The 13,272-nt window shown below is 35.1% G+C and overlaps 1 protein-coding gene and 1 non-coding gene across 2 annotated transcripts; one reads left to right on the forward strand and one right to left on the reverse strand.

Annotated features, from left to right (window-relative positions):
- Positions 1–3,699: 3,699 nt before the first annotated feature.
- LOC134470557 (palmitoyltransferase ZDHHC16-like) lies at positions 3,700–4,615 on the forward strand. Its single transcript, XM_063225325.1, has one exon. It carries the CDS (start codon positions 3,767–3,769, stop codon positions 4,181–4,183), a length of 417 nt encoding a protein of 138 aa, XP_063081395.1. The 5' UTR covers positions 3,700–3,766; the 3' UTR covers positions 4,184–4,615.
- Positions 4,616–5,273: 658 nt separating this feature from the next.
- On the reverse strand, positions 5,274–5,414 carry LOC111756692 (small nucleolar RNA SNORA2/SNORA34 family). Its single transcript, XR_002791107.1, has one exon. It is a non-coding gene; the product is annotated as a small nucleolar RNA SNORA2/SNORA34 family (small nucleolar RNA).
- Positions 5,415–13,272: the final 7,858 nt, after the last annotated feature.

Raw genomic sequence — 13,272 nt, forward strand, 5'->3', positions numbered from 1 at the left:
GCTGCAGGCATTTTGGAAAGCGTTTTGGAGGGGAACAAGCCATTAATAAAGATTCAATACTTACAGTGACCTCTGAGCAATTCCAGATGCAGACATGGAGATTTTTCCACAGATAATCAGAAGAGGGGCTGCTACAAGAAGTGACAGTTCAAAACAGGCTCGCATGAGGCGAGAATTGCGTGGGACACAGAAAAGGCTCAGCGGAAATGAAACAACACAGCACGAATCCAGATCCTCGATCAAACATAACCAAATGATTCTCTTTCAGGAGTTTTACCAGGTCCGTAAGAAAGGAGGAAATAGATGCCATTTTATATTTCCTGGATATGATTATGGGTTTATCAGCAACTTGTTTTTATATGTTCATGTTCCCATCTATTACTGTGCTAACTTTAATACAGAGCAACTCATTTAATTCCCACACAAAACCAAAGTGATAGAGATTGCTATTCCTTTTTTATGACTACAAAAGTAGGATAAAGACACTTTAGGAGTTTGGCCACAATCATGTGTTTGGAACAGAGGTCAGCAAGCTTCTTTAAGGACCAGTGAGTAAATATTTTGTATTTATTGGCCTTGAAGTCTTATCATAACTATTCAACTCTGTAGCTGCCTACGTCCAAAACTCCTACAGACAATACATAAAGGAATGTAGCTACATTGCCAAAATAGGTGGTGGGTCCTCTGGCTGTGGTTTGCTTAACTCTGACCTAGAGAGCAGTAAATCAAGATCCAACTCTAGCCTAAACTTTCAGTAACAAAATTGCCATGCAGTAAGAGAAAAGGAAAGAAATTTGGTTCTCTTTCAAAGATGGGTTCACTCATTCTAACACACACTTTTGACTTTCTATCTAGTTCTGTTCGAAAAAAACTGTCTAATACGAATTGCCAAGTACTTGGTGGGCAAAAATATTTGGATACCCAGAGAACATAATCAGAGTAAATAGTGTTCCCATCAGAATGTGGAATTAAAATAGGATAAATGTGAAGACCTGATATTTGCACAGTTCTCAGCCTTTTAAAATAGAATTGAATCAGAAGGGGATGATGTTGGGTCCTTTTATAATATAGAAATATTTAGTGTAATGAATTTTGTAATCTATTTTTATTAATTTCAAATTTATAGTCAATTAAGTTGCCTCATAAGTAAAATAATTTAGGACTAGATAGCTTATCTACTTCAAATTGTTTAAAAAAATTATTATGAAAAAATATTTCAACATATATGGTTATTCTTATATTTGTAGAGGTGAAAGATAATCAGGGTTGGTGTATGGCTTAGTAGTAAAACGCTTACCTAGTTAATGAGAGGTCCTGGGATAAATTGCTTTTGCAAAATGTAATCAATAGGCTGAAATGGGTGATTTTTAAATAGTAGACTTATTAGAATTTATTTGTGAGTCATATACATGAATAAAGAACAAATAAAGTTTATGCAAGGCTGCTAAAATAATTGAGAGTGGTCAAGAAAAAAGAAAAGTCATAAAATTTAGACATACTTTTTAATATGACATACCTTTAACCAAATCTTTCTGAATCTGAGTCTTCCATAGGAAAGTGGTAGTCATGGGACCTGTTAGCTTATTAGCTAATTCATTAAGATTTTGGCTAAATTTCTAACAAATTTCTTAAGGATACGGTGGTGAACCATATTATTTTTCATGAGCACTTGTAGCCTGACTCTTAGGAAGGGTTGCATTTTCCACTCACTGCTGTCTGCCTTGGTCATATGATTTGGGAAAAGTGAGACATGACATATGTCACTGGCAAGTAGAAAACTAAGGTCATAATGTAGTTTGCCAGATTCTTTGTTCCTGTGCCATGGGACCAGAATATTCCAGATAAGAGCTGTGCCATCAACCTTGGGCCAGGAGTGAGGGCAGCACAAACAGTACTGACACCAGCCCACACCACCACACAGCAGGATGAGAAATAAAATGTTGTTGTGAATCACTGACATTTTAGGTCATTTACAACCATAGAACAGCTTAAGCTTGCCTGGCGACTAATTAATAAAATGTTAAAATCTAATTGCGCACTTTGCTTTAACACTTTAATTAGAATTATAAACATAAAAGGGAACCAATATAAATTATCTAATTGATTCAGAAATAAAATAGCATTTAGATGCTTCCTATATGTTAACATAGCTACTCTCATCAAATTTAAGACCACATTTTTGTCTGCAGTAACCACAAAGATGGTGCATGGGATTCAGAATCTAAGAAGGATTTTTAAAGTTATTTATAGGATAGCAAAGCATATAGCAAATAAATTATACCCAGAAAACAATACTGATCATTACTCAGAAATTATTTACAGGTAATTTAGAAAATAGGGCTTTTCTTCTCCTAGTTTATAGTAATGGTTTTCCATTTTGTAACTAAGACAGTTTGAAATTATTGTCAACAACAACAACAACAAAAGATATGGCTGTCAAAATATATCAGCAAAATTCAACGGGTTTCCCAAATCCAAAGACTAATAACATATACATTTCCTTGTCTAGTAGCTAGGTCTTCATAGTACACAGATCCTATCAGGATTTCTGTTTTCTAATAAGCAGTAAGCTGTCATCAGAATTCTAAACATGAAATCTTTAATATCTGACTAAACACACGCAACGTATGATTCCAGTGATAACAAGAGGTTCTCTGCAATTTCAAGGAATTATTGACACAGCATCAGGGATATCCTGCCCTCTACTGTCAGCATTATAGTTTTGCATGTTTAAATAGTTAAATCATTTTATTTAAAATCAAAGTTGTTTACTCATTAATAGTTAGACATTCTTTTTGTATTCTATTAGCTGTTTTATTAGAAAACTTAATATTGTGTTTCATGTATACTTGAAATTTAACCAATCTCTTTACATTGTTCTTTAATAGTTAAAAGAACTCAGAATGATTTTATCTAGTAAGTCATCTCTCAATTTACATGTTCTTTCTGTTCTGCATTTATTTATTTAGATTTAACATATTATCAAATGTTGTAATTATTTTGTTTAAATGTTTACTCAGAGTTACACAGGTATCTTTTGTGTTATTTGCCTACACATTTTTTGTGTCTTAGATTTAATTTTGTATTGGTTCATCTTTAATGTATATATGCTGGTGAAACATGGTCTCCATTTCTATTTGACTGCCAAAATCTTTAACATATCCCTCTTTCTATAAGGCTCAATGATAAAGTTCTAGAGTGTTTATTGTTTTTCTTCGCTACTTAAAGATAACATTCTTTTGTAACTAATTTCCTTGCCATTCTTCAAACCGCTTACCTCCACACTCCAAATGGCCTTTCTAGCCAGCATAGTAGTTTTTGTCTATTAATTTATCACATCAATAACCAATCTGTTCTAGCCAAGCACTTATTATTACCAGCTTAGAGAATTTTCTATTTTCTTGTAAATGTGCTTTTTATTGGCTAGCTACTCCACTTATAATTTCCTCAGTTTTACTTGGTAACTCTGTATTTGCTAATAACTCTAGAATTTTCTTACATTGTGATCTCTAAAAAGTATTTTATAATATATTCAGTTTTATAGTGCATAGTTTACAAGATCCGCTCTTATATCACTGAAGAAAAAATATGCCCATGCCTCACCATGTACTATTCATACCATGGTGGCATTGTACATGAATGTCAATAGTAGTTAGCACAGTGACATTAAAAACCTTTTTTCTTTTATTTTAAAGGGAATAAGGCAGGTGATGTGGGCGGCAGTCTATGCTATGGAAGCTGGGAGAGTTATGCTGCCATTGAGAGGATGGAACAGCTCAACAAGAACAAACCACAGACACTTGCCAACCAGACTCATTACCAGGCCCCACCGCCTTCCTTCTCCTTTCGTGAAAGGATAACTCACAGGAGTCTTGTCTACCTCTGGTTCCTGTGCAGTTCTGTAGCACTGGCCTTGGGGGCCCTAACACTACGGCGGGCTTTTCTCATCTGTCGAGATGAGACTAGCATGGAAAGACACATTAACAAGAAGGAGAGATGTGGACTGCAGGCTAAGGGCAAAGTATTTAGAAATCCTTACACCTATGGCTGCTTGGACGACTGGAAGGTATTCCTGGATGTAGGCACAGGAAGGCAATGGTGTATTTGGGTGCTGTTACCTTTTAGTCACCTGGCCCATGGGAATGGAATGAGCTGGGAGGGCCCCCCGGCCCCCCCACAATGACTGCTCACTCGGCCTCTGTGATGGCAGTGTGAGCTGGATATGTCAGCAACAACTTAAGCATTTGTTCTGCTACTTATGGTGTCTCAAGGGATCCAACAGCAGCTTTTCTTTCAGTTCTTGATCAAAAAGAGCCAGTGGGCCTGCTCTAGGGTGCTATGCATGGACAACTCAAGGGCCAACGTTTTTCTCACTGAAGAAGGAAGACACAAACGTGGACAAATCCTAGGACAGATGTCCTTTACTGAGGCAAACAGAAGTTCCAGCCCCAGACTAGGGACCAGGGAGCTAGCTACCCCAGCCTCCAGATAAAGCACCAGGGCTGGTTATCTCCTTTTTCTACTTATTGTCTTGGAAAATACCTGAGGTTACAGCTGGGATTCTGGCTTCTCAACGGGGTAAAAACACCAGACATGCAGCTGAGGTCACTGCCATTTCTCACATGCTACAGAATGGAGCAAAAATAAAGGCATTTGATTTGTAAAGAAAAAAAAATAATAAAGGGAGTTAAAAAAACTAAAATGAAATAAAACAAAACAATGGGAATGATATTGGATTTCAAAAACAAGACAGTAGGAAATCATCCATAATTACTGTAATGCACATTGTTATCCTCTAAAAAGATGCTCAGACCACCAGACATAGGCATGCAAAGTCAATTAAACAGCATGAGTACTAAGTTGTACATTTACTTCAGTTGCCAGCATTTCAGAAATTTCAGGTGTGTAACTTCTAATTTCTTTTGTGTCTATGTCTTCTGGTCTTGTTCTAGGTGAGCTGGAGGTCTGACATTGTACCTTGTTCCTTCATTTTGACATTTTCCTGGGTTCCTCTGAATCAGCCAGTTGCTGAGTCCTGGTGTTTCCTGCATCAGCTGCCTGTCCAGTAGTGCAGGAGATTGGGTTTAGCACCTGGGTTCCTCTGATCTGAGGATCATAAGGTGGCAGAGAGGTGCAGAGTGGCTGCTCATAAAAGTTTCCCTGATGGCTCTGGAACCCTGTGGGCATGGCTTCCTCTCCTTTGAAGCCATGGTGGTGGACTCACCAGGGGCATGGTCCTCTCCTCCATCCATGGTAGTGGGCTCATCAGAACAAGTTAATTCTTTCTAATGAATTAACCATTGCATTTCTAAAGTTCTGAAATGGCCAATGCACCATAGAAAGATACCACTTCAGGCTCTTTCCTGCTTGAAACCAAGAGCTTCAAAAGACTGCTGGCCTTTATTCAGGGTCATTGAAAACCTTAAATCACATACTATTTGTGGTTAAAAAATAGAGAAATTTTCCAATGTACTTTGCTTATTTGTAAATTACATATATGTCTTACCACCAATTTTGAGAATAGTTGTGAAGTATATTTTAATTTAGAAAAAAAAATTTGAACAAAATATTGATTTTGATTTTACATATATGTGGAAGTGCATGGCCTACTACCCTCCTGAAAGATCTTGAGACCTTGCGCATATTCACAGCTTCTGTCAAGCAGCCATTCATTACAAAGTGGGATTAGCTTTGTACTTTGGACACAAAATAGTTTGAGTCTTTCAAGTAATTCAAGAAATCAAACTGAAAAAAATCCTCACAATAGTGTTTCTAATTAATAAATATAGTGCTATCCTATTGATCTTATCCTATTAAACAATATAGCAATAAAAAATCAAGTAAAATCTTGCTTAGAGTCAAAATGTCGCTCATTAACTTAATAAAATTCACTTTAACCCACAACACGCGTGGTGCTATATTAGGTGCAAATGATAAAGTGATGACAGCACAAACCTGGTCTGAGGCCATAGATTGTAAAGCCATTTCTGAGAGACTCCTAAATATCAAGCCAGTACAAATAAGTGATGAGTGCTAAGATAGGAGGAGTACAGCACACTGTGTGAGTACTGAATTTCAGAACATTTTGAAAAGATGCAGACTCTTATGATTTGGCTTGAGATTATACCTTAGACTGGACCTTTAAAAGCATCTGTTTTATTTCTTAGCTCTGAAAATCACGTCATAAGTCATTTGTTCTTGCTGCATTATTTGAAATACTAACTGGATGCTAAAAACGTTCATAAAAAATTCAAACTTATTAAATATCGTAGTGATGACTTACAAACAAAGCTTAGTATCAATAGTTGCAAGCCAATACTCTCTCGAAAGGACATCTCCTGTGATGGATGGATTCATTCATAGTACAAATTGTTAGAGTCAGTGCATCATACCTGGATTCCCTCAAATCAAGAGAATGAAAACAAATCAAGTATACATAGGCAGGTGATGCTCCATGAACCACATATACTTTTGAAAGTATACTGTACCAGTTTAAATTAGATTTGGTGTATCATGATGCAGCACAAAGTTAAAGGCATCACATTACAAGGTAATTGGGAGTGGATGTTCATTAACATCCAGTAGATGCTTTATGGGCATTAAGCATCTCCCTAAAATGAAGAGAGATGACCCATTTTCTTTTCTTTCTCCATTCTTTCTTCCCTTCACTTTCTTCATTTTTTCTTTTCTTTTATTCTTTCCTTTCCTCTGTCTCTGTCTGTCTCTGTCTCTGTCTGTCTCTCTGTCTGTCTCTGTCTCTGTCTCTCTCTGTCTCTGTCTCTCTGTCTCTGTCTCTGTCTCTCTGTCTCTCTCTCTCTCTCTCTCTCTCTCTCTCTCTCTCTCTCTCTCTCTCTCTCTCTCAATAGTGCTAAGAACTGAATGTGTGTAAATACTCTCCCCCTGAGCTACATCCCCAACCCTTGTTACTCTGAGGCAGGGAGTTTCCCATACCAGCATGGAATATGCAATCCTCCTGCATCAGCCTCTCTAGTCACCAGGATTACAGGCATGCTTTACCAAGCCTTCAGTATCTTTATTTAATATTTTTCTTTACACAAACAGATTTGTATATATAGTCTGGATTGCTTGTATATGTACTCTAAGAACTATATGGCTATATATTTGAGATTTCACCAAGCTGGAGCAAAATGACATCTCAGTGACACATAAAATTTATTTAATCCTATATAACTGAAATCAATTCAGATGGACCATGTAGAATGTGTACAATTGTGTAAATTTTTTTTGGCAAAATACGTGATGGTGCAGGTGGCTTGTGCTTGTGGCTGGCCACTAGTGGGTATGGCTTTGTCTTGGAGATACACAGTCACAGCTTACTTGGGGAGAGACATCCGAAAGTACAGGTACAAGAACTGGTTCTCAACCAGATTCAGAGCACCTGGTTTGAGAAACACTCTTCTCTGAGTCTCAGAATGTGGGCAAGAACCTAAATCTCTCAGCTACCAGTGTTCAAGGATCTTTGAGAAGCTTCAGACTAATATTCGTGTACTCTCTGCAGACACTGAGTCTTAAGAGCACAATAAGTTCTATCTTCTCAATAAAACATTTTTAGCCCTCCAGCATGATAATAAACTGTATTTACACATTGCTTGCATATGTTTAAGAAATTTTAAAATGGATGGCAATGGGAATAGTACACCAGGATAAATAAAGGATGCATGTGTATAAGTTTCTATATCCAATAGTGCCTGCTATGAGCCCTTTAAAGTTTAGTTAATGAATATAGCATATTCTTATTCTGCCATTCAGATAGTAACTTTTCAGTTACTTCTTGGTTAACCTGTAAAAGGGCTTTAAAATTAACCAAGTAATTATTTGGCACATATGATTTTTACCTATTTAGACAAACCCTGAGTTAGATGTCCTAAATATTAAATAAGCATTTAAAGAATCTTTTTCACTTTCATACAAGTTAATGGAAAAAATGGTAAAAGCAAGAAAATGAAACATTTTATCTCAAAACAAGAGCTGAGAATACTCTTATTAATACAAACCTATATCTGTCATGTTAAGCATTTATTAGCAGTAAGTTGGTACATGAATTATTGGTAAGAAAATTTTTATGAGGAAAATAACCTTTAAGATAAATCATGTGTGTAAGAGTATATGAATAAGAAGGTGGTAGACATTTCCCAAGAGGTAAGCTGCCCAAGCCCTGAGGCTTGAATAAAAAAAAAATCTCCCCCATCTCACCATCTTTACTGAGGGCCAGATTGTTCTGTGAACTGGACTTGTTCCAGCCTGGATATACTGAGTACGAATGAACATTATAGCAAACTTTAACACGGCCAAATTCTACTACCACAAAAATTTTAATACAAATAATCACCATAAGGAAAAATAGTCCTAAACCCTGGCTCACAGCCCATGGCTGGTTGAGTTTTTTAAATAGGCTACTCAAAATAATCTGTATAATTTTATCAAGTCCTTAACACTCTTTGCTCCAGTGGCTTTTAATTTTTTACTCTTATTCCCAGTAAAAATATATTATACATCATGGCTATATATAGATATTAAAAAGTTGCATGAAACAATACATAGTCTTATCGTATGCTGTACATAGTGGTATTTATATTATTTTTTATTAACCTTTTCAAACATCATTTGCCAGTTTATTGATTTTGAAACTCACTACTGTATCCTAAACCTCAGTATACAACAGAAAACATAGAGAGACATAGATTCTCCCTAAAAAATGGAGAGTAAAAGAATAAAAATGAAAAAGAGAAAAAGAAAAGAATATCTAAACATTATACAAAATTACTGACTTTTGAAGTAACATCAAAGAAGAGAATATTTTTTAAAAATTGTAGAGTTGATATTTATAATTTGAGAAATGCTATTCCCAGAGCCTGAAAACTAATGACTTTACAAATTAACAATGACATCCATTAGATGCATAAACTGTGTAGACTACTGGTCAGATGAAAGCCAAGCTATGCTTGTGATGTTCTCAAAATTATGGTGTATAAGGTTTGTGCAATATGGAGAGATTTTTACTATCCAAAATCTTGAAACGTTAAGAAAAACTATCCAAGTTTTTCAATAACTCTGAGAAGTCATTATAATCTACAAATTCCTACCTGTTCAAATAAGATTAGACTGTGCACAGAGCAAAGACTTCAGAGGGCCACATTTTGCATTTGAGGCTGAGCTTACCACTTCTGCAATAAAAGGATAAATGGTAGAAAGGCTTTGTAAATCAATCTACCAAGCCAATGTAGCCAACCCTCCACTAATTACAGTTCCATTATATTTTCATAATTTCATACAGTTACAAAACCTTTTCTATAAGAGTCCATTTATAACACAGTTCTGTTTCTCCTTTTTTTCCAAAGCAACTTTCTAAATAAAAATCTTTCCATTTACTTTCACCACTTCAACGAAGTTCTTACAGAACATTCAACTTTTTACTTGCCCACTCCTGCTTTAGAAATTATATCTCCCTCTCTCCTCCTCCCGTCTCCTTCCTTCTCCTTTTCTTTTTCTTCTTTTATACAGTATTTCAGCCAGCATCATCCTGGACTGTAATGGAAACAATTATTTATTTTTAGATTATCTTATGAAATTAAACAACTTGGGCTCACTTTGCTACAGATCTTTCTTTTCAGCAACCCTTTTTCTTCTATTAGACTGAGACTTAGTGGAAATGCTTGTACTTGTACCCTCTGTCATTTTACCATCGTCATTATTAGATATTTTCTAGTCCCTCCATCTCTGTACTTCTCGATGACAGCATTAGATTCATTTCGTGTAGCCATTACTCTCAATGACTATGATTTCCAAGACAGCAAGGATTTTTGTTGTCATTTATAACATTTTTAACCCAGAACCTAAAATGGCATTAGGCAGTTAGCTGTCATTGCAATAATTATTTATTTAAATACATCAAAGCAGTTTCATGCTTCACTACATTGACCGCATTAGTCTTTTCTAACAAACCTATAAAAGGTGTAAGCATCAAATACAGTGAATGTTTAAGTTTAAAAAGTGTCTTACAGTGAAAGACACATTGTCCTTAATGACACAGAAAGTAATCCCTGTTACTTAGAACACACCCTGCCTATCACTTTTGAAAGCACTTCTGGAAGTCTTCTATCATGAGTGTCTTTAATTGTGCCCTTGTAGCTGCCTTGATGTCTTGAATCAACTTAACTTTTGTCCATAAAAATACTACAGTATGTCCTTGTCCACCTGACTCACTGAATCTAGCACCACGCAATTCCTGGCTCTTGCCCACAGGCAAACTGACCGTGAAGCATAAATGTTTTGAAAGCTTCAAGGCAGCCACCGAAGTCTGACTGCAGACCCAGAAGAGGATTTCCAGAGCTGCTTCAGAAAGCAGCGGGAGTAAGAACCATGGGATGTGTGTTTGAAGCTAGGGGGAGTACCCTGAGGGGAATTAACATATTCTTTCCTTTAATGAAAATTTGAATGTAAACATTTACTGAATTGTTATGATTATACTCTGTATTCAGTCTGCTTCATGACTCATTTCCTAATTCTGTCACATCAAAAAATTGACTCCCTGATTCCACAGCACTAAATTCTTCCTTTTAATTAATACTTATCATAGTACATCCCCCCAATCTAGACCAGAGGTTCATCAGGAAGAAGGTATGGGGTTTTTAAAAGTATGGATTTGTTTCTTCATATGCTCACTATGATATACTGTGATATATTATATGATAGCATAGTGTTCATTGTTAAATATTCACTTATTGAATGGTTAAGACTTGTCTAACATAACGCTCTCAGGGATGGGGAAGAGCAAAAGTCTCTTCGTTTTGTTTAAATATCTAGCTGAGGAATGTAAGCAACAAGACACTATCTCTATTGTATGTTACTGACAAGCACTTCAGATTTTCACTCTTCACAAGCTTGAAACCCAAGCAAATTACTTCTTTGATCTCTATCATGTTTTTCCTTGGAGGAATGCAAAAGTTATCATGACTTGGACTGTTAGAAATTAGAGCTTTCATTTTAAAAGACAAAAGTGTATCTAGGTCTGTTTAGGTAGGTGATAACCACCCTAAAACTCTGCAGAAGTAGCTATCACCTGAATTTCTCATTTAAATATTTTACTTCAAACTTTTAATAAACAAAAAGCTTGCCCTAAATACTTTAACTTCATATTCTAATTCACAGTAGTAGTGGAAAACAAAAAGAAAAATGTAAATATATAAGAAAAATTCTACAATTTTATTTACATGTTAGCAAGAAAATACATATATTTAGTTCAATTATACACATAAAATAAAAGTTAATAACTCACTACTTACTATAGTATACAATATTATTTTTAAAAATAAAGTCCAAACATATCTGACTTCGATTTATCATTGCTCCTTTTCTAGAACTTATTTGCAAAATATAAAAAATAATTTTGTATTTATTTTATCTCCTCTTTGAAAATGAAATATCTCGCATCTTTGAAGCAAGAATCAGAGTTTTCTTTACTTCATACTTTTTCTCTAACTTCCCATAACTGAAGGTATTGATTCATCTTAATTATATGCCCAGATATTTCCAAAAGGTAGAAAATCAGCAACACTCATAATAGTCACATTGAAACACATTGTAGATTAAATTAAAATCTCTTTAAAATGTGTTTTATTTGTAACTTTTACTCGTGGCCAAAAGAAATTTGAGGCCTTTTGCTGATAGAAATTTCTTTTCACATGCAAAATGATCATCATTTTTGAGATACAATTTTATGATTTTAGTCACAACTGGGAAAAGATTAAAATTAGATGCCTGTAAAAACAGTCTTTCTAAACCAAACAAAGCTATGCTTTCATTTGAGAATTAATGATCCATACTGTTGGTAGCAATACTTTTTACAATTTTCAAGAATTATGAAGCAAATGGCTATATATATATAGCCATTTTCTGTTGCTGTTACAGAATATCTGAGACTGGATAATTTATAAAAAGCATAAGTTTATCTGACTCACAGTCCTGGAGGCTGGGAGGTCCAAGTTCAAGGAAGTAACTTCTGCTGAAAGATTTCACAGTATACATCACAAAATGGCAGAAAAATGGAAAGACAGGAGGTCAAGAAAAAACATGACAGCTACAGTCATTTCATAACAACACACTCTTGTGGTAATCAGTCAAGTCCTGTGAGTGAAAACTTACCCCCGAGAAAGACGTACATCCCTCTTCGCTGAGCTAATCATCTCTTTCCAACACTGCGATAAGTTTCAAGATGAATTTTAGAGGATACAAACCATATTCAAATCATAATCCTATCATTCAATAGCTTTCATTTGAATTCTTCAGTGTACTTCCTGATGAAATCAAGGTCTCCAAAATTCCTGTTGTTCTCCCTAAACCAGCCCAGGCTCAGTCACTCACGATTATTTACAAAGTAATTTATAGTGCTATTTATCAGGTACTGGCCAAAACACAGAGGATTTAAACATTAAAATCTTGGTTTTCTTTCATAAGTAATTAATAGGCACACCAGCAAAAATAAAACAAAATAAATATAAAAATAAGTGATGTGTGGTATTTATCGGACCCATATGTTACAGTTCTTGAAATATTCAAATTTTGGGACCTTATTTATGAAAGAAGACATAAACTTACAAATATAAACTTAGGCATGTACTTCAGGGTGTAGAATGAGTATATAAATCATCAAAATTGCAAAGCCTAAAAAAAAAATCACCAAATCCACTCTGTCAAAATATTCTGTAGTATAATTTATTAGTCTTTTTAAATTGTTGATAGTTTAGGAATTTTTAGTTTTCATGATTTGTTTTTGGCAGTGATGAAAATGTTTAGAACTATTATTCAATTTGGGAAAGCTTTTACCCAGTTTCTCTCGTATAAATAAGATGTCAAGTGTTTTAGATATTCCAATACATTTACCACCTCACATACTCTAAGTCAACATCTATTAACTGTTGATTCAGATGTCTGCATTGCTTTGATATCATTAAGAGTTTTATATTATTTTATTAAAACATTATGAACAATAATTTGTCTTTTATCAATATGTCCAAATAAATCATCCCTTTCATTAATTTCATTATCTAATCATTCTATAGCTATCCATACCCTTATCCTGGCTTCATCAACACGAAATGACTGAAAGGCAGAGGAGACTGAAGCCAGGAGTTTCCAGAAGTGCACCATGGTTGGAAGGTATTTAGTAAATGAAAATTATTCTTTAGAGCTACTGCTTCTCCTCCTGGAGATGAAGGTCAAGAAAGGCACATGTTCTCCACACAAGTGGCCCCG

Source organism: Cavia porcellus, unplaced genomic scaffold (assembly GCF_034190915.1).
Source record: "Cavia porcellus strain 051 isolate PalLab524CR breed Dunkin Hartley unplaced genomic scaffold, mCavPor4.1 scaffold_15, whole genome shotgun sequence".
In the NCBI taxonomy this organism is placed as follows: domain Eukaryota; kingdom Metazoa; phylum Chordata; class Mammalia; order Rodentia; family Caviidae; genus Cavia; species Cavia porcellus.

Coding starts and splice junctions, on each gene's coding strand:
- LOC134470557 (XM_063225325.1), top strand. CDS start 3,767: ATGGAACAGCTCAACAAGAACAAACCACAGACACTTGCCAACCAGACT.